The sequence below is a fragment of the Passer montanus genome, unplaced genomic scaffold (genome assembly GCF_014805655.1).
Source record: "Passer montanus isolate IOZ18808 unplaced genomic scaffold, ASM1480565v1 scaffold8, whole genome shotgun sequence".
Taxonomy (NCBI): Eukaryota; Metazoa; Chordata; class Aves; order Passeriformes; family Passeridae; genus Passer; species Passer montanus.
This window is the reverse complement of record NW_024373256.1, coordinates 4,194,336-4,214,898: the sequence shown is the minus strand read 5'-3', so window position 1 is coordinate 4,214,898 and position 20,563 is coordinate 4,194,336. Positions and strand designations below refer to the sequence as shown.

At 51.9% G+C, this 20,563-nt stretch overlaps 1 protein-coding gene across 1 annotated transcript; it reads left to right on the top strand.

The window, feature by feature from the left end:
* Positions 1-1,309: 1,309 nt before the first annotated feature.
* Positions 1,310-17,632, top strand: AMZ1 (archaelysin family metallopeptidase 1). The gene is made up of 7 exons (XM_039732676.1): positions 1,310-1,390; positions 9,168-9,495; positions 10,105-10,272; positions 11,127-11,255; positions 11,589-11,752; positions 13,170-13,346; positions 16,834-17,632. Exons 2-7 carry the CDS (start codon positions 9,192-9,194, stop codon positions 17,401-17,403), a joined length of 1,512 nt encoding a protein of 503 aa, XP_039588610.1. The 5' UTR covers positions 1,310-1,390; positions 9,168-9,191; the 3' UTR covers positions 17,404-17,632.
* Positions 17,633-20,563: the final 2,931 nt, after the last annotated feature.

Here is a 20,563-nt window from a genome sequence, read left to right as displayed (position 1 = left end):
TGGCCCTTGCAAGGCCCGTGGTTGTGCTGGGTGTGCAGATGGCATTTGGGCTGCCAGCACTGCTACAGCCCCTGAGGCTGTAAAATATATTTTTTTTCCTAATTTCAGGTTATGTCACTTAGGGACACACTTGGGTCCCAGCCAGGGTATTCCTTTTCCCTCCCATCCAGGGATGGAAGAAGTGAGGGATCAAAGCACTGAAGAGAATCAAAACATGAAAGGCAGAATAAATGAAGCCATGAAGAAATGGGAACAGAGATCCACTCCTTTAATGTAATTAACCTTTCCAAGAACAGATAATATTCCCGAATTAAAGGACATCGTGGGACACAGAAACGCATCCGGGTCATGTGGGAGCGATGCTGCGAGCATCAAGGAAAATGCAAACACGGCTGGCAGGGCGGGGATGGCACCAGCCACCGGCACAGCCGGTCCCCAGACAGCCGCTCCTCGCCCAGCTCCCATTAGAGCACAGATTAAAGGGCTTCCACCCCCCGGCACCGCCGCGCTGCTCAGCCCCGGGCTCGCTCGGGAACGCGCTTCCCCAGCCGGGGCTGCCTGCGCTCCCGCCCCGCTCGGGACGCCCCGCTCCCGGACCCCGTGTCCTTCCTGCACCCCGTGTGCCCTCCTGGACCCCGTGTGCCCTCCCGGACCCCGTGTGCCCTCCCGGACCCCGTGTGCCCTCCCGGACCCCGTGTCTGCCACCTGCACCCCGTGTCCCGTCCCTGTCTCCGTGTCCTGTCCCTGTCCCTGTGTCCTGTCCTGCAGTCCGTATTCTGTCCCTGCACCCCGTGTCCTGTCCTTGTCTCCGTGTCCCCCTCTGTCCCCCTATCCTGTCCCTGTCCCCGTGTCCCCCTATCCTGTCCCTGTCCCGCTGTCCCTGTCCCGGTGTCCCCCTGTCCTGTCCCTGTCCCGCTGTCCCTGTCCCCCGTGTCCTGCTCCCAATCTCCATCTGCTCCGCGCACCCCGTGTCCTGTCCCTCCAACTCGTGTCCACTCCCGGACCCCGTGTCCCTCCTGCACCCCGTGTCCCGTCCCTGTCTCCGTGTCCTGTCCCTGTCCCCCTGTCCCTGTCCCTGTCCCCCTGTCCCTGTCCCGCTGTCCCTGTCCCGTGGCGGGCCCGGCGCTCCCGCGGGCGCCCCCCGGCGGTTGCCCCGCGCTCGGCAGGAGGCGGCTCTGCGCGGCCGCTCGGCGAATCCCGCGGGCTCCCGGCGGCGGGGCCGAGCCCCCCTTTGCTCCCCCTTTTCTTCTTCTTCCTCCTCCTCCTCCTGCTGCTGCTCCTCCTGCCGCCGCCGCCGCCACTGCCGGGCTCCGCTCCGCCTCGCCAGCCCCAGCCGGGTGCCCCGGCCCTGCCGCTCCTCCCGGCCTCCGCAGTCCCGGCCCGCCGGGCGGTGAGTCCTGTCCTGTCCCCCCGGGCAGATCGGGGGTGTCGCGGGGCCACCTCATCGGGGAAGGGCACGGTCAGGGGGGAAGGGGGGTCCGACCGGCCCCGGCGTGCTGCGGGACCCCCCAGGTGGGTGATGGGCATCGCCTGCGGGGTGACGGGCACCGCTCCGCGGGTGAGGGCGGCCACGCTCGGAGCATCCCCCGGTATGACGGGCACCGCTCTGCGGGCGATGGTGGCTGTGCTCGGGGCATCCTCCCCCGGTGGCGGCGGGTCACGCTTTAGGGTGTCCCCCTCCGCGGACGATGGTGACCGCGCTCGGGGTATCTCCCGCCGGGCATTAGGGACCGCGCTGCGGGCATCATCCCCGCGGGCTCCAGGGGTCCTGCCCGGGCACTCTTGTGCACCCTCCGGGGGTTTGCGGCGCCGGGGTGAGCTCGGTGTTCGTGCTTGGTGCATGGTCCCAGAGTGCTCGGGGAGTTGTTCCCTCCCTGCACACCCACCCGTGTGATTCCCGCACCGGGGACCAGCATCAACAGCCCCTTTTCCACATCAGCGGGGCCGGGGGGTGTTCAGGTGTCCCAGGCGCAGCACCCGCTTCTGCAGCCCTTCCAGAACATGCCTCGCCCGCAGAACTCTCCGGCTGGCAGCGCTGGCTGCTGGTCAGGTACAGCCGGCCCCTATGAAACCGTGGCTTTGGGTTCTGTCGTTGTCCCCCCCAGCCCCCAGCTGCAGTAACACCCTGGAGCCCCTTCCTTCCCCCTGGCTGTGAAATGCACACAAACATCCCCGACCTGGCGGCACCACTTAGAAAGGATGTGTTGGGAGGAGGAGGCACCGCATCCCCGTGCCTTTTTACCTTTTCACCGCGGGATGAGGCACTTTCACACCGCCCGTGCTCCAGGGAATACCCGCCCTTAGCCGTACCTGTTTGGGAGTTCATCCGTATGGAAAACGCAGCCGCTTTCCTGGCTAACACCGGGGTTGTCTCGCAGAGACCATTTAGTCTGTCTAGACAAGTATGATGAAGAGCAAAGTGCCCGGAGCTGAGTGATTAGAGCTCGGCTATCTCTGCAGTGCTACGTTTGTTGTACAGCTCTGATAGATGCTGCTCCCTGCTTTTGGATCTCTGGTGAGGAAGTGCACAGCATGCAGACATGGATTGTGGAGGATTATTTCATGTCAGAGCCAGGGAAGGAGAACACAGCCAGCCCTTCATCATATGTGTGCATGGGAGAAGCATCACAGGCACTTGAACCAGATTAAAATGAACAGAGAAAACTCTGAATATGGTGAATAAATGGGTGATGAGGGGGAGGAGGGGGAAAGGCACATACTGCCAGCTTGCTTTCTGGAGGGTAGCACAGAGAAGTTCATGAATGTTTGTGTGACACTTAGAAAGCCTCAAATGGCAGGCACTGAAAAATAGGGTAGTGCATTGTACGAGCATAGAATAAATAAAATCTGTAGAAGAGAAGGCTGAAAGGAGGGATAATGTATGTCCTCAGGACGTATTAAAATGAAGCACAGTGCATTGAGAGAGCAGACTTTAACATAAAAGAAAATGAAAGGCAAAGTGGACGTGTATGTGTTCTTAAGTACTTAAGAACACTTAAATAAGAATATCTAAATAAGGACAAAAGGAAGCATCTGCCCCCATCTTAGGTATTTAATGACCTTTACAAATCTTGTCTTTCACCTTGCAAACCTTTTTTGCACATTGTTGAGTTGTCCATCTAACTTGTCCAGCAGTCCAAGTTAATTAATGAGGCAGATTCCTAGGAGGACAAACTTCCAAGATTGAGTCTTGCAGCAGTAACACATCAATCACAGCTCCAATAGGACAGGCAGATTCTCCTCCTGGTAAATGCACGTGTGAATCCCTGAAGGTTTCCACAGCACCAGGAATGACTCTTCTCAAAACCATCTGTTTCTGTGCCACAGACATGTTCTAGAGACATTGCACACAAATATTATGGGGATCTGGCACTATGTGAGGCCAGAAGGCTTTATCTGAGTTTCTGGGCTGGAACACACACAGGTCTGACTCCCTGCTCTGTGGCCACTTAATGCCAGCTGGACAGAGGATGCCAGAGTTCCATGGGGGTGCAAGTAGAGGGCTGAGCAGGTCCAGAGTGGATTTTCTCTGTGAGCAGAGGGGATTGATTCTGAAAACTGCTGAGTATCTCAAAACCAGGGCTGAGCCTGGCCAAAGAGATTTGGTGACCCCAGGAGCTGAGCCTCCTCAGCAGGCAAAGCCTGGGTCTGTGTGAGGGGCTGTGTTGAGCTCTTGAGGAAGGAGCTGGACCAGTGAGAATTTTATTTGGAGCAGAGCTTCTCAGTCAAGAAAAATCTCTTTCTGTACATGTAAACAAATAAATTGAGAAAATTGCTTTCAGGCTGTCGTTGGTGCAATAGTGGGAAGCACTGAAAAGGAGAGGCTGATCCTGGAGCAGCAGTAGCAGACACCAAGTGCAAATCTCAGGGAAAGAGCTATTAAGTAACTGGAGCATGTGTTGATAATTAGTTATTGCTCGTTATGTTTGCTCTGGGCTTTTCATTTCTGTTGACTGGCGATGAATTTTCTGCACTATCACTGCTTGTTTACAGTACAGCACCTAACAAAGGTGATTAATCAGTGTTAAGAGAACCTGCTAATGTCCCTCTGACATAAAAGAGCCAGGTTAAGTCAGTTTGCCTCCAAATACTTCACAAGACCTGAGAGGGGAAGGGAACAGAGGGAGTCTTCTTCTGTGCATCTGCAGTACCTTTGGGAGAGTCAGAACTAGAAATTACTTACAAGTTGGCTTGTAAAATAAATAACTTTAGAACGACCACCTTAAAACAAACAAACAAACATCTCCACAATGTTAGGGTCAAATTCTATACAATACCAAATAACTTCATAATGCAGAGTGCCCTTTCTGTGCCTGTACATGGAATTTCTTCACACAAGACCATCCCTGGCTTGTCAGAATATCCCAAATGAACTCACACTGTATGATATTGCCTCAGCCTTTGAGAATCACCCTGTTACTGTCAGCCCCAGGCATATCTATCCAGGAAAGCAATGTCAATATATTAGAGAATAAATGACACATCTATGAATTACAAACAGAATAATTCATAGGTAATTTTCAATTACAGAGAATAATTTATATGTGCCTGATTTGCAAAGAGAATTATTTATGAGTAACCTGAATTGCACATGAACACATTAACAGGTTACTGTGGGAAAGGGAGTGTACATACTGCTCAGGTGTCAGGTGCTGAGCCTGGATTTTGGGGTGTTTCTTGTGAAAACACTCACCATGAAAATAAAATCTGTCAGATTCCATAGTAAACAGATTTGTGTGATGTGCCCAATCTGGTTTGAAACCTCGGAATGTGCTGAAAGCCTCAGGGAGTGTGTTGGAGCTCCTGCCTTGTGGAGCACCACGAGCAGAAAGGCCACAAGTGGGGTCACACAACATAATCCTTGGGAAAGGCTGTTGGCTGGGAAAGACAAGGAGCCAAGTGCCCAAACCTTGGGTTCTTTGTGTCTCCTCTGCACTGTGTGGAGGTGATGATGTATGATAAGAAATATGCAAATAACAGAGAAAAAGAGGAGGATCTCCATGGACTGGATGAGATTCCCAGCACAGGCTCCTTCCCTGCCCCTGGATCCTGCACATGTTCCATCCTGCACACAGGGACATTGCTCCTTACTTGTTCACTGAGATGGAAGAGACCTCCAAGATCATCAGGTCCAACCTTCATGGATCTCATGTGGTCCAACACAGTTGCTCTTGGTTTAGGAAAAATTACAATGTTAGCAAATGGCTGTGAGATGGAACAACAAAATATGTGTTGGGAACAGGATGTTTTCCTAATGGTAAAGTAAAAAATGGCACAGGAGTGGATGTGGGGAGTGTCTCCACTTGCAGCAGATCTCTAGATTATTATTTTGCTTAAAGCATTTTCTTAAGTGCAACTACAAATTACTGGCCTTTTAAACAAAAGGAGTTTACTTTCTCCTCCCCAGGACTTGCTGGTCAGGTCCCACAGCTTGTCATTTAACAAGGGGCTAAATCAGCTTCTTTAGAGGCAGAACATCTTCTGAAATACCTGAAGGGCAGAAGGATGCATTGGAGCTTCCACTTCTTCATACCCACCTTGTCATAAAAACTGAGTTGGGAAAGAAACCATCCAAGCCAAAGTGCCACTCCCCCCTGAGGGACTGCCTCGGGGAGTTACACCAGGTACCCTCAGCATGAAAGCTAAAAATTATAAAGCCCTGTTGCTCTGTTCCAGTTAATGAAACACCATATCCAGATATTAGACCAAGACAAATAACATCTACTATGGCTAATGTGGTAAAGAAGCTTCTTTTTCAACCACTAAAGTTGGTCCATAAGATTTTTCTGAAGCATTAGTTTTCTCCAGTGAAGTATTTTAGCAAAGCTTACTAAAGAGAAGTAGTTGTCTTGGATTTGGGGAGTGTAATGGGTTGCTGCTGTTTTGTTGGAAGCAAAGCCAGACTCTCTAGGAGGAGGCACACGTCATTCCAGACTGAATTCCTGCAAATGCATCCCTGTGCCCGAGCTTTTGAACCACTAAAGCGTCGTCATGGGCACCCTTGGGCATGAGGGACATCACAAAACACCCATGGACACAGCTGGGAATGTCTGGAGCTGGGTGAATGTCCCCTTTTAGGAAGTCTGAGGAAACAATGTATATCCCATAGCTTTGGGCTCACACTACACTCCACGAGAGACCCTGGGGGGAACACTTACTACAAGACTGTGCACTCATTGTATTTGCTGTCACATACATCCACTCTTTGCTGCTTCCCATTTAGCTGAGAAAAATCCATTCATTTTCTAACCAGCTCCCCCTCCCCAGACCAGCACTCCAGTTGTTGCCCAAAACGTTAATGAAAGCAGCTTATGCTTCCAGAAACTTTGAAATTTAAATCTTTTAACATGACTAGTCTCAACCTGGACCAAGTGCAAAGTCGCTTTCTTGACTTGCACTGGGCAGGCAGCAGCATCACATCCTCAGGGAGATGAATATTGCCAAGAGTTCCCCAGTGAAAGTTCTGCAATCCCCAGGAAAAGGATGCTTGTATTTAAAGGTTGTGCAGAACAAGTGAAATCTTGGCCATTAGGAAAATGCCAGTCTTCACCCTAATCCAAGGCAAAACTCCTGATGACCTGCTGGGGTCAGACTCTCACTTTGTGCTCCCAAATCTGGAAGCAAGTCAGAAGTGTAGAGATTTGGGTCACCAAACTCACACAAACTCTTGCTGCTCCCTGTAAAAACCTGCTGGGGCAATTTGGACAATTTTAGGCAGTAAGAAGAGCTAAGCAAATATCACACTTTTTTTTTCCCTAAACTTTCACTGGATTAGAGCCCTTGTTGCACTTCAGATCCCCCCATGCCACCTGCTCTCAGCCTTTAATGTGAGTGAAATACAAAGCTAGCAAAAATGAAAGAAAGCTGCTTTTCCACTCCCTCTCCAGCTACACACCCTTAGAGACAAAAAAGATCACACTAAACGAGCCCTTTTAAGGACTACCAATACATACACAGCTCTTCCCAAGGGTTAGATGAGAAGGAATGCAGTGTTAATTTTAATGGGCTGCCACTTTCCTCTTACAGTGCAAACCACCTCTGCACAACTGAGGAGAGGCTTTGGCTCATGTTGGTACTACTTTTTTAAAATATTGAATTTTCTTAATTATATTGCTGTCCTCAGGGGCCACTGAATGCCACTTACCTGGCAGAACTAGGCTGCAGACCTACTTAAATTATAGACTTAACCAGTTCCTCCTTAAAATATTTAATCTCTTTTTTTTTTTTTTTTCTGTGATTGAATGCTGTTCTAGAGCAGTGATGGTCAGCAGCTGATACATTTGGTGTCCACACAGAAAGCTTTTCTGGCTCCTTTTAAGTTACTATGAACTTGCCTAGAAGAAGGTAACACTTATTCCTAGAAACCCTGGGCTTTTGTGCATATATCCCCTGATTTCTCATTCTTCTGTGAACAGGTGGAGCACTTACCTGTGGTAGGCAAAAAGCCCAAAGCACTGCTCCAAAATGCTCCAGTTCTGCCTGGCACGGTCTCCTTACAAAAAGGAAAAATCCAGACATGGATTTTTCATGTCATGGGGGTTGTGCTTTGTTTCCTCTTCTGATTCCCACTCCCCAGGGTGTTCACTGGCACCTCCCCAAGTGCATAAACTGCAGAGGGGAATAGGTGCTTGGAATAGGAATAGGAATAGTGCAGCTTTGGGGAATGCTGGCCTTAGAAAGGACCCTGGAGAGGATATTTCCAGGATACTCCAAATTAGTTTCTTTGTGCTGCAGGCTTTCTTTTGTTCTTTATTTACCACTTGACATCATCCCCAGTGTTGCTGATGCTAACACAGTGTGACATGAAGCTGTTCATGAGGGGACATGATGGCAATGGGCCCGAGCGTGTCCTGCTAGAGAGGCACCACCAGCCTCGCACAGCAAGTCCCTCCTTGGCTGGGCAAACCTCCCCAAATCCTGCAGCCTGACAACAGCACTGGGAGCCAGCAGCTGCCCTGGGATAATAGCTAGGATTAAAAGGTGTTAAGAGGAAATTGTCACCAGAGAAGAGCTGCTTTCACTGGTGTCAGATAAGGCAGAAGTTTAGGCTTCAGGTTGACAGATAAAGACCAATATCAATCTCTTTGTTCCTGACATGGATCTGTTCCAAGGAGTGTGGTTTGTCCCAAGCAAATAGGAGCACCATCTTTCCACATCCTACAAGGTCCAGTTCAACCAGTTGCGCGACACTCAAAGGTATTTCCCATCTTATTGGGATTTCAGGATAGAGCACCAAAAACCCCCAAACCAGTCAAGCCATCTGGTTTACTCTGGATGCTCGGCAGCATTTTGTGGTTGTGCATTCTTCAGCACCATCTCCTGGCACAGGGTCCCTGAGCCAGTGACACCCACAGGGACATGGAGAACCTGTAACAGCCTCTCCCACACGAAGTGTAGGGCCTGGAGTGCAGCGTGCAGCGTTTACAGAATCCCACCACACCCTGCAGCCGGGATATTGGCACTCACTGCTGTGAGGGCTGAGCATGAAGAGCTTTCCTGTCCCTGGTGAGGCCAGGCACTGGTGGCTGTGTCCCCCAAGCATGAGGAGGTTTCTGGTCCCTGTCAAGGCTGGGCACTGATGGCCATGTCTCCCGAGTGTGAGGAGGTTTCCCATCCCTGGCAAGGCCAGGGACTGATGGCCGTGTCCCCCAGGCATGTGGAGGTTTCCTATCCCTGGCAAGGCCGGGGGCTGATGGCCATGTCCCTCAAGTGTGAGGACCTTTCCTGTCCCTGGTGAAGTTGGGCGCTGATGGCCGTGTGCCCCAGGCATGTGGAGGTTTCCTATCCCTGGCAAGGCCGGGGGCTGATGGCCATATCCCTCAAGTGTGAGGAGCTTTCCTGTCCCTGGTCAAGTTGGGTGCTGATGGCCGTGTCCCCCAGGCATGTGGAGGTTTCCTATCCCTGGTGAGGCTGGGTGCTGATGGCCGTGTCCCCCCAAGCATGAGGAGCTTTCCTGTCCCTGGTCAAGTTGGGTGCTGATGGCCGTGTCCCCCAAGCATGAGGAGATTTCTGGTCCCTGTCAAGGCCAAGCGCTGATGGCCGTGCCCCCAGGCATGAGGAGGTTTCCCATCCCTGGCAAGGCCAGGGACTGATGGCCGTGTGCCCCAGGCATGAGGAGGTTTCCTATCCCTGGTGGGGCTGGGTGCTGATGGCCGTGTCCCCCTCAGGCCGCGCCGCCGCCGCGCCCCGCCATGCTGCAGTGCAAACACGCGCAGGAGTTCAGCTTCGGGCCCCGCGCTCTGAAGGACGCGCTAATCTCCACCGACCCCGCGCTGCAGGAGCTCTACGCCAAGGCCTTCTCCAGGGCGGAGAAGCTGTTCCTGTCCGAGGCCTACAACCCCCAGCGCACGCTGTTCTGCACGCTGCTCATCCGCACGGCCTTCGACTGGCTGCTCAGCCACCCCGATGCCCCCGAGGACTTCGAGACCTTCTACCACGCCATGCTGAGGAGGAAGCAGAACTTCTGTCGGAAGCACATTTACCTGCAGCCTATAGGTAATGGGGGGATCTTCACTGGGCTGCCTGGAGAGACACAGGAGGGCGGTGGGTGGTGTTGAGTGCTGCTAACACCCTCCTGTAAGGACTCACCTGCAAGTGCAATGGCCAGAGCAAAGACAAGTGTAACAGGCACGGCTCTGACATGCCCCCAGTCCAGAGTCACAAACCATGGTGGTAGACCTGCCATATAAATGGTATGTGTGCCCCTGGGTGAGGCTCACTATGCATTTATGCATATATGTATCTCAAAGTATGAAACAATGCTGGAAAAACCAGCATTTCTGGAGGTCTATCTCTGATGGTTCATTAAACACAGCCACCCGTTCCCACGTTAATCATTCTGCACAACTTAAACAGGAGACAACCTTCCAGCACATCTGCTCTGCTAATGAGAGCGTGCTAATGCCTTGAGCAACCTCTCAGAAAGAGCTCCCTCTCCTCCTCTATATCCATAACCATCCAGAAGTGCTCACCACATCCCAGAGTAACCAATGAACTCCAGAATGAACCAGCTTGCCCAGTTGCTGTGGCCAGTGCCACAAAAGCCCATCAGACCCTAATGTTCACCCTGGCTGTGAGGCACTGACAGAGAGCTTCTCTCCTCAGATTTAATCGAAGGCCCCGCTGGGCTCTCGCTGCTGGATTCCCTCCAGAGCTGTGTGGAGTCTTTCTTCCTGGGCCTGCGTGTGAAGTGCCTTCCCTCCATCCCAGTCTCTTCCATCCACTGCTGCTTCCGCCACAGCCGGGACTCGGACAGGGTGCAGCTCCACGCAGGTGAGGAAGGGCCTGGCAGCAGGAGCCCACCAGGACACCAGCCTGGCACACGGGCACGAGCTCTGCCTTAGGAAATGCCTGACACAGCCCTTCATTGCCTGAGCTGGGAGGGGATGAGGAAGGGAGTGAAAAGGCAGAAATCCTGTTCCCATGGAAAGCCCAGAGCTTTGAGACTGGAAACAGGAATAAAAAACAAAGTGACTTTCATCATATTTTCCTCTGCTGTTTGTATTTTTCATTGCTATTATGTTTAGGTCCAGCTTTGGATCAGATCAGCTCTGTAGGAGGCTCTGTTGATTTGGTGCAGTCTGAGTTCTCCCATCCCCTGTCCTGAGCCAAAGTAAATTATTGGCCTGGGTGGTGCAGGGGGGGAACTCTCAGGCCTTTCATGATAGGAAATTTGGGTTCAAGTGTCACACGGTTCCCCAGGGGACTGGGTTTGCCAGCTGCCAAACTTGCACTGCACAAACATCTACCTGGAATGAGATGTTTGCAGGTACCATGGGCAGCACATGCTCAGCACAGACCCAGCACTGCAGCCTAGGGGCTGCTCCAGCTCAGTCCTGAACTGCCTGTAGGGAAATTCTGCTCCCAGGTGCTCATTTCCCTGGGTTAGTACTGAATTCATCAGCATCTCTGCTTTGACTCTGTGCCCAGCACCACTTCCAAAGTCAAGTCTTTGATTGAGAGATGGGCTACACAGCCATGGTTCTCCACCTGAGATGATGAATCCAGCAGCACTGCCTGCCTGTGGGCTTGGATTACATCCTCCTCCCCATCAGCAGCAGAAATTCTGGCTCTGTGCCTTACAGGGATTCTTCATTTAAATGAACATCTCTCTTGTATTTGTCCAGATGGGATCCTGAATTTCCTGAAGAATAACAAGCCCATGGATGCCCTGTGTGTCCTTGGACTTACCCTGCTGGACCTTTACCCATGTGAAACCTGGAGCTTCACGTTCAGCAAATTCCTGCCAGGACAAGGTGGGTTGGGGTTCCATGGTGATCTAGCACAGTGTGTGAATAAAGCAGTACTGCACCAAAAAGCCCTTCCCTGTGAGACTGGAATAGCCAAATCTTATCCTGAACATGCTATTCCCTGGTAAGAGCAACTTTCTCCCAATGTGAAATTAGGGGGATCAGGGCTCCTGATCTAGACAGAGGTAACTGAGGTGATACCAACCTTTTGGGGAGTGGGTTTCCTCACACCCTGTGTGCCCAGCTGGACTTGCTCCCACAGCTGAATTTTCATGCTGTCTAAGGTGGGAGACAGTTGTAAAAGAGCAGATGCCTGACTTTACTCCCTTCTCTTCACAGAAGTGGGAGTCTGCAGCTTTGCCAGGTTTTCTGGGGATTTCCCCCAGGCTGGATGTAGCAGCCTGAACCCACCCACGCGGAAGGAAGAGCCCTGTGAAGTCAGCAAGGAGGGCAGGGACCGGACCTTGCAGTTCAGTGCCCAGGAGATGGTCCAGTGCTGCAAGGTAGGACCAGCAACCTCCTGCACCCCGTGTTTCTTCCTGGGTAGGGTTAAATATTTCAGACCAGGGTACAAAACAGGCCTCAGCCCAGGGAAGCAGCCATGAGACTGCCCCCAGAAGCACAGGCAGTCACGGCTAAGCCCACACTGAATTCAGACATAAAGAGCTTCCACTTTAGTGCACTGCATGGACGACTCCTACTCCCCTCACCACTGGAGGGGATGACAACATCAGTTATGGGGAGGCTACAGGACTTGTCTCAGAATCACAGAATGGTTTGGGTTGGCAGGGACCTTAAAGACCATCTTGTCCCAAACCCCTACCACGGGCAGGGACACCTTCCACTAAACCAGGCTGTGTCATGGAGCAGGATTGAAACAGCCCTGCCCAGCTCCCAGGCTCGTGCTTGGGTAATCCTGAGTATTTTTCTTGTCAGGCACAGCAGGGATGATACAGTATTTGGAGGATAATCAGAATACCTAGTGTGTAACTAATGGATGGCTGCAAAGGGTGACTCTGTCCTCCTCAGACACCGGCATCGGTAAGGGCAGGGGTCCCTATGGCATCCCTGTTACATGGATGGAGGAGGAGAATACTTCAGCCAAGTCATCTATATAAATGCAATGCCCTTAAATCCCCCTCACCTCCAAGACATCTTCTTCATGAGTGCTGTCCTCCCTCATCCCAACATCTGCCATATTCCAGCTCTGCTTCCAGTGTTCCTCCCAAAGCTGGCCCACACAGAGCAGTCACCAGCACTTTTGAAGCCACTTTCCTTTGCTCCCCTGGTATTTGCTCAGGATTTTCTAGTTGGAGGCCTCTTCCTGTAATAATTTCAAATGATATTAAGTGGCAATGGGAAGAGGAGAGGAGTCCTCCATCTTCAGCCTTTCCACAGTTGCCAATTCCCAAGGCAGTTATGCTTGGCCAGCTGACTCCAGCTCAGTTTTCTGCTTTGTCACAAATGTTAATTGAGTTCTGTTCTGGAAGGACTCAGATCTGTTATTGCCAACAGGCTTCTTGCACATTTCTCACACAGGCTGTGTTGCTCTTTTCAGGCCCCAGTGGGACTGGTTTTCTTCTTTAAAAAAACCCTAAAACAACAAAAACCACCACACTGTCCTTGGGGAAGAGCAGCAGCACTGCCCCACAGCTCCAAACACTCTGCCTACAAGGCTCCCCACATCTGCCTCACCCACACCCACCCCTCCTTCTCCACAACACAAACATGGAGCTGGGAAGAGGCAGCCAGGTTCTCCTATCACCTTGGACAAGCCTAGGCTGGAGGAGTGCCATTGCTGAGCAAGATCTTGGTCAGACTGCCCGGGAGCAGGGAAGGTGGAACAGCAGAGGAGAAAGAGGAGGGGGCAGCAGAAACAGAAACGACCATGCACTGCTGTAATCTTTGCTTCCCTGAAAGGTGACCTGCCACGAGATCTGCCACCTGATGGGGCTGGGGACGTGCCGCTGGCTGCAGTGCATCATGCAGGGCGCCCTGAGCCTGGACGAGGCGCTGCTGCGGCCCCTGGAGCCGTGCCCCATCTGCCTGCGCAAGCTGCAGCACGTCGTGGGCTTCAAACTCATCGAGCGCTACAGGGTGAGCCCGACCCCCAGAGCCTCCTGCAGCAGGGACAGGGACAGGCTGGCTCAGCCCAAACCCCAGCACTGAAGGTGCTGCAGCAGTGTGGGGAGGGCAGGAGATCTCAGGAGCTCTCAGTGCGAGGTGCTGAGGCAGCAGCTCACTCCTGAACATGGGGGTGCTCTACACAGGCTCTGACCAACAGAGCACTTTGCACAGTTCCAGGGATTTTGGCTCTTCCCAAGGGACACTGCCACAGTCCAACCACACTTTCCTACTCCCAAAAACGAGGTGGGAAGGGCAGGCAGATTGCAAACAGGAGCAGCAGAGTGCAGGGATTCCCAGCTATGCCCTTTCCTGTGCCACCCTGGATTTTTGCCTCTCTGGGGCTGCTGGGAACAGGGAGGAAACATTATGTGTGTACTTTGCTGCAATTCCTCTGTTTAAATTTATGAGAAAGGATCCCAAATTATTACCCCCAGTATGTGGAGGGTCCCAGACTCATCTTTTGTCTCTTCTCTCTCACTCATATCACAGCTAACACCACATTTAGACCGATCAGGAACAGTGCTAACACACCCTTAGCTCTTGAAAGGGTTTTCTACCTCTGCTGTCTAAAGAGCAGGGTTCAGTAGCCAAATGGTTGGTGGAATAGAAATAATGTCCCCATTCTCACTCAGCACCCATCTTCTCCCTGATTGTGATTCCTGTCTGACACACATCATGTTCAGAGGCAGGATTTTCCACGTCGGCCTATTTTAAAGTCTGTGGGTTGTATTTGTAACAAGATACAAGCAGAATGAGAAAGGAGATGACTCTGGTTTCATTCAGCATGGAATCAGATACACAGAAGCATGGCAAAGACTGTGGGAAAACACACTTTTTTGTGGCTTTCTTAATTATCTGTGCCAGACCCTTCTCTGACTTTGTGGCTGTTTGGTCCCTACTCCTGTCTGAGAAGTGTCTAAATTGCCCAGACCACCAGAAGTTTCTGCTTAAATAAAGCAGAATTTATCTGCTTTATTTAAATACCCAGCCTGTCAGCATCCAGCCAGTGTTTTCTTGAAGAGAATGGCCACCTGCATTAATATTTTCTAGAAATATTTTTGCCTTTTCACCTGCAGCAAACACTGTAATTGGCTCAGCATCCTCTGGTGACAGGGAACACAAACCTTAAGGAATGATGCACTTGCCAAATGTCACATCTGCTTCCCTGAGAAGGCAAAGCTCAACTAGATACAGTATAAGCTGGTGTAAGAGAGCTGTGATAATCTCTGCTAGAGGCTTTGCTATAATGTTGAGAGGAGACATAAATGCCAGAGATGAATTAAATAGTTAAGGAAGAGGACAGGAGAGGGCAGAAAGCATTGTGAGACAATAAACAGAGAGCAAAGTTAACTTGCCAAGCATGTTAAGTGTAAGTCTGAAATCACATTTCCTCCTGGAAACAACCAGAGATCCCCACCTGCCACAAAACAGCTTCAGACACTCCTAATCACCACGGGAAATGCCAGAACCAAGCTGTGCCCCAGCAGCAGCAGGTAACACTGCTCAGATCTGCAACTGAGACACAGTTTGGGGCAGAGGAGCACACGGGGCAGGAAACCAGTCCTTATGCAGCAGAAACAGCCCCTCAATTTATTTATCTGAGTTGTACTCAGAACCACACTCCTTTTCTTATTCCAGCTGCTTATTCCAGCATGAGTCATGAAAACTGAAAGTGAGTTAATTGTCCTGGTGTTTCCCCACCCCAATCAACATTTCCACATTTCCACCTGTTGCTTGTGCAGCATCCCAGGCTGTGCTCACACGGTGGCTGGATGAGTTTGCAGGGGCCACACACACACAGACAGCAGGTCCTAGTGACATCCTTGGGGTGGACATCCACTTCAGCTGCTCTTGCCTGCAGGTAAACAAAACCCACACAAAGCTCATCCCTTCCTGGTCAAACAGGAGAACATAAGAGGCTGCAGCCCTTCAAACCCACCCAAAGTTCAAATGAAAAAGCCACCCCAAAGGATGAGAGACATTGAAGAGATTCTGGGAATTCAGGCAGTGATCCTGAGTTGATTAGCCCCTCTTTTTTTTTTTTGCCTTGAATAACCAAAATGTGCTGCTGGGAAATCCACATCTCCACAGCTTTTTTTATTCCTGGGAATTGGGCTAAGTAGCAATTGGGATTCCTTCCCAGATTCACTGTTCTTGGGAATTTAGAGCCATTACAGAATCATGAGCTGCTTGCAGCTTTCCAGTAGCTTTGCTGTCCCTTTCACTAGCCCAGCTCCCATTGCAGCTCCTGGCACTGCCTTTGTTGGCTAAACCCAGAGGGAGGGAAGGGCCACTGGAGGTGGGACCAGGCAGGAGAAAAGTTGTCCCTTTACAATTTTTCTTGCCCCAGAGGGAGGGGGCAGGGTGGATTAGCTAAGCTGAAAGAGTCCATTTTATTCCTGTACAGAATTCTTCCCCGAGGCTCCATGCTCAGACTGAAATGAGAAGCAGAGCTGATTTCTCCCACCCACTCAATTTGAGCTCTTTATCCTTTCTGTCATTCTGAAGAGACAGCAATAGAGGAGGAAAGGAGGAGGGAGCAGTGGGGGGCTGTGAGAGAAGGGAGCTCCACGGGGCTGGGAATCTCCTGCCTGCTCCTCAAACACTGCAGCTCCCCCTGAGCTGAGCAGGGACAGATCCAGCTCCATGCCTGGCACAACGTGGGGACAGCCCAGGCTAATCCTGTCACTGCTGAGCAACTGGGGGCTTTGCAAATGGATCACTGGGAGCTACAGAAAGTAAAGGGGAAGAAATAGGCTCCAGGAATATGAAAAACTGAAAAACACACAAAAACCCCTCAACACTGGAAAGGCAGATAAGATCACCTTTTACCCAGGGATGACTGGAGTATTGTGGTTCATTCCCTAAAGTATAAGGAACAAATGTGCCAGGAGCAACCTGTTATATGCCTCATTGTGGCATTTAATATTCAAAAAGGAAATTGGCTCAGACATTTTTCTTTCATGAATTCTTTCCTAGATCCAGCCTTCTCACTTGTTCATTTCAGCTCAGGAGGGGAAGAGCTATTCTTGGGGATAAAACACACATTACCACAGCCATTAACAACATGATGAAACACAATTCTTCACCACTATCTGAGGAGTTTTATAATGACACAGTTTCCTCTGGAGAGGCGTTGGTTTGCCTCTCCCAGAGATCACATTCACACAGCAGGGAGTGATCTGGTGCAGCTTTCTCCTACCACCTTCAATAACAGGGCAGATAAAGTCCACATCTGACTGGAGGCAGCTCTGCCACAGTCCAAGAAAATTGGACAAGAGAAAGCTCCTGCTTTGTAGGGTGACCAGGAATTTTCTGATCCCATTGTCTGGCAGGGAGGACTGTGGCAGCTGCAGCTGAGCCACCCAAGATAAACAGGTTTACCTGGCAAACAGGTGGGAAGGTGTAACTGGCATCTCTCACCCCCCACAACAAAACCTTTCTCCTCTCACCACAGAAGCTCTACGCTTGGACACAGACCGTGCTGTCCACGTGGCCAAGGCAGGAGCCAGCAGAGCTGTCTGCCTCAGAGGACATCCTCCCGTTCAGCTCCGACTCCGGGCTGTGCTGCGAGAACGACTCCGAGGCCGTGACCTCCCTGTCCGAGCCGCTGACCCCCGACACCTGCAGCCAGGGCCTGTCCATGGGGCCCGAGCTGGAGCAGGACGAGCAGCCGAGCTCCCTGCACGAGGGGCAGGGCCAGCCCCGGCTCCCCGGGCACACCAAGGCCACAGACACCATCAAGGACTACGAGCTGTGGCTGGAGATGTGCATTGCTGCCCTGGAGAGGAATGTCTCTGAGGAGGAACTGGCTCAAGTGGACAAGACCGTGGACGCCCTGGCTAAGTGGGAAATGTTTACAGGCCAGCTGCCTGCTATGAGGAAGGACCTGCCCTTTGCTAGGGACAGCACTGGGCTACGCAAAGTTCTTGGAGACAAATTTTCCTCTTTGAGGAGGAAGCTGAGTTCCAGAAAACTGTCCAAAGGGGAATCGTCCCCTCATCGCTGGCGGTGGGAGGACAATTAGGCTGGGGCTGCCTTGGGCCAGCTTTGCTCACATCACTGGCTTCCAGCCTTCCTCACTCCAAGCTGTTGCTGTCTCAGAGAAACAGCAACTCCCCCAGGAATAAAAGGTGTTTTGTTTTCTGAGATTGCTAACACAGTTTTGATGTGATTAGTTCTTCTCTAAGGGTTTTTCCTGTGTTGGTTAAAATGACACTACCAGTCCACACACCCACCTCAAGTTCCATGTAGGTACTCTTATTTTCTTGGTCTGAAGTTGGCCAGGAATGTCAGCCAGGTCCCCACTAAAGACTGAACGTGCTCACACAGGAGCTTGGGCCATTTGAACAAACAGATGCAAATTAAACCAGGGCAGCTCCCCCACACAGAGGGCTTTTCTCTGCTGAGCACATCAGTCCCAGGCATAGATGAGATTTCTCCCTCTCCTCTCCCCCTCACAACCACTCAGAGTGCTCTGCCCGCTGCCCCACCAGCTGGAGGCTGTGCTGAGCACAGGAGCACAATCCAGGCTGATGGACTCATTATGAGCTGGGGGAGATGGAGGAGGTGGGCACGGAGTAAAGCAGAAAGATCCCTGGCAGCTCTGTCCCAAAGAGCAGCATTAGCCTGATGATTGTCTCTTGGCAGACTCTCAAGAGGATCTCCTGAGATGCCTCAGTTCAAACAAAGCCAGGCTGGAGCATGACTGGAACTACCCACATCCTCTGCAGACTGGCACAGGAGAGGAAACCTTTGGAAACATTCACAGACTCATTGATTATCATTGTGAAATGGGGAACCACACGTGTGTTCCTCTTTCTGCCTTGGGAAGTTACCACCCTGGCCTCCCCTCTTGCCACTGAGCAGGGCTGGGTGCTGTGCTGGCACCCGGAGAGCAGAGCCTCCCTTCCCTTGGCCAGGGCGTGCTGCTCCTCTCTGCTGCTCCTGGCTATTTATAGCCAGAGCTCAAGAGGCCGATGGGTTCTTGGCTCGTGCCAGGGAAGGGCTGACTCCATCTCCAGCCCTGAGCACTGATAACGCTCCCGCAGCTCACGGCATAGTGGCTGAACTCCCAATTTCTCCTGTCTAAAAATACCAGCAGGTAGCACCAGACTCAGAGCAGCTGGGAGAAAGGAGAGGGTGTTTCCTCCGAGGAGGGAGCAGCTTTGGCTTTCCGGAGCACTTGCCCTGTGCACTTTGAGGCCCCCGCTCCATCAGCGCGGTTCTGCAGCAGGAAGCGAGAGGACAACCGGCAGACGCTGGAAGAACGCCGGAGATTTACACACGCAGGTGAGCAGCAAAGATGGTCTTGCAGTAAATTCAGCTGGATTCCGGAAACACAAGCGTTTCACATCCGCATGATTCATGCCGGGAGAGAAAGGGAGTTTGGCTTCGGGGCTGATGACGGCAATTCCTGGAAACATTTTCCAGGCTGCGCGCCCGGAGCGGGGCGGGCGCGGGGCAGCAGAGCCGCGGCTGCCGCCCTCTCCCGGCAGCCGCAAAGGTGACGGCTGCTCATCCAACACATTCTTCCCAGCAGCAGAAACCTTCCAAACAAACCCGGCTTGAATTACAAATCCCCGTTCTGCCCCCGAACTCGCTCAAGTTGTTGCCTGAACACATTTACTATTTTAAGCAAGAGATTACTCTCTGTTCAGCCTTGTTTGCTCTTCCTTGATGCTGTACTGAGTTATTAGGCTGAACTTTAGAAACTTTCCAGAAAGAGGCTCAGGATGACAATCCTGCCTAAGGGAACAGAGGCAGTTTCCCATCATAAAACTCCAGAGACAGCAGAGGAGCGGGGTGGCACAGAAGGGCTGGCAGAAGTCACAGATGGAGACTCCTTGTGACACCCGGCACACGTGAGTGCTGCTGTGAGAGCAGGAATTTATGTCTTGTGACTGCAAACAGGTATTTTTGACACCATCACTGCCAGAACCACCACTTACCTGCTCAGCTGGTCCACAAGTGCTGCAGGTAAGACATAAATGAGATGGCAACTCATACCTGGGTAGCTCAGCAGTGCCCACAGGTAAGAGGCAGCTTCATAATGACAGCCAGAAAGTGGCTGAAAACACTTGCAAGTTCTTCAGCAGCTGGAGGAGAGGGTTCCTGCAATATTCCATTGCAGGGTTTGGTCATGTGAAGACATTACTCCTCTTCACAGCAGCAAAGGTTTCCAGTGCTGAGCACAGGGTCTGTGAGCAGCACTTTGCCCCACACCAGTGAAAGGCCTGGAGGCAACCTGGGTCACAAAGGAACAAAAGAAGACATTGGCCCAGGTTACACTGAAAATGAAGGTTATAACCAGAAATAAAGCACAAAGGCACAGTTCCTACTCCTCTCTGCATGTACCAGAGCTGCAGGGGGGCAGAAAACAGCTGGCACAGGAATAAGTAGTAGGCCAAACTGAAGGTAAGCCCCTAAATGAGAGTTCCTGCATGTTAATCTGCAGGGTCCTGGGGAGATCCTTCTACTTGGAAAGGTGTGGGAACATAACTTGCTGCTAATAAGCTGCTGAGTAAGCTGTGAAACAGAAATCCAGATGAGATAATTAGGAGTCACTTTAGAAGGTCAAGCTGTGGATCAACCATCAGCAAGGAGCAGGGTGTTCTATATATAAATCCAACATGCAGAAGTCACTTGTAATGCAGCAGCCAAGACTGGGGCTGGTTACAGAAGGCCCAGGAACAGTTCCTGTGTATGGCAGGCAGCAGGCAGGAGCCTGTGTGCTCCCTGTGCAGCACCTCAGCCACAGCCTGGAGAGCCTTGGGCAGGAGAGAGGGAGGGGAAGGAACGGGGCACTCAGGTGGGCAGGGACAGCAGGGCCCAGAGGGACACAGTGCCAGCAGCCTGGCATGGCCCAGGGCTCTGGCTGGCAGCCCTGGAAGGCTCTGCTTGTGCTCCTCTGGCTCATGGTGACAGACAGACCATGAATCCTGCACTTGACCCAACTCCAGGAGATCCCCCAGCAGAACCAGCACCTCCCTCCTGCAGCTGCTGATGGTTTTCATGTAACAACCCCTAAAGCCCAGCACAGATCCATGCTGGACTCCTCTGGCTCAGAGCATCTCCCAAACCACACCATCCCGTGGCTACCTGCAGCACCCTGCCCCACCAGGGCAGCTCAGCCACACCCTTTCTGCCCCAAGCTCAAGGACACTTGTTTTGAAGCAACTTTTAAA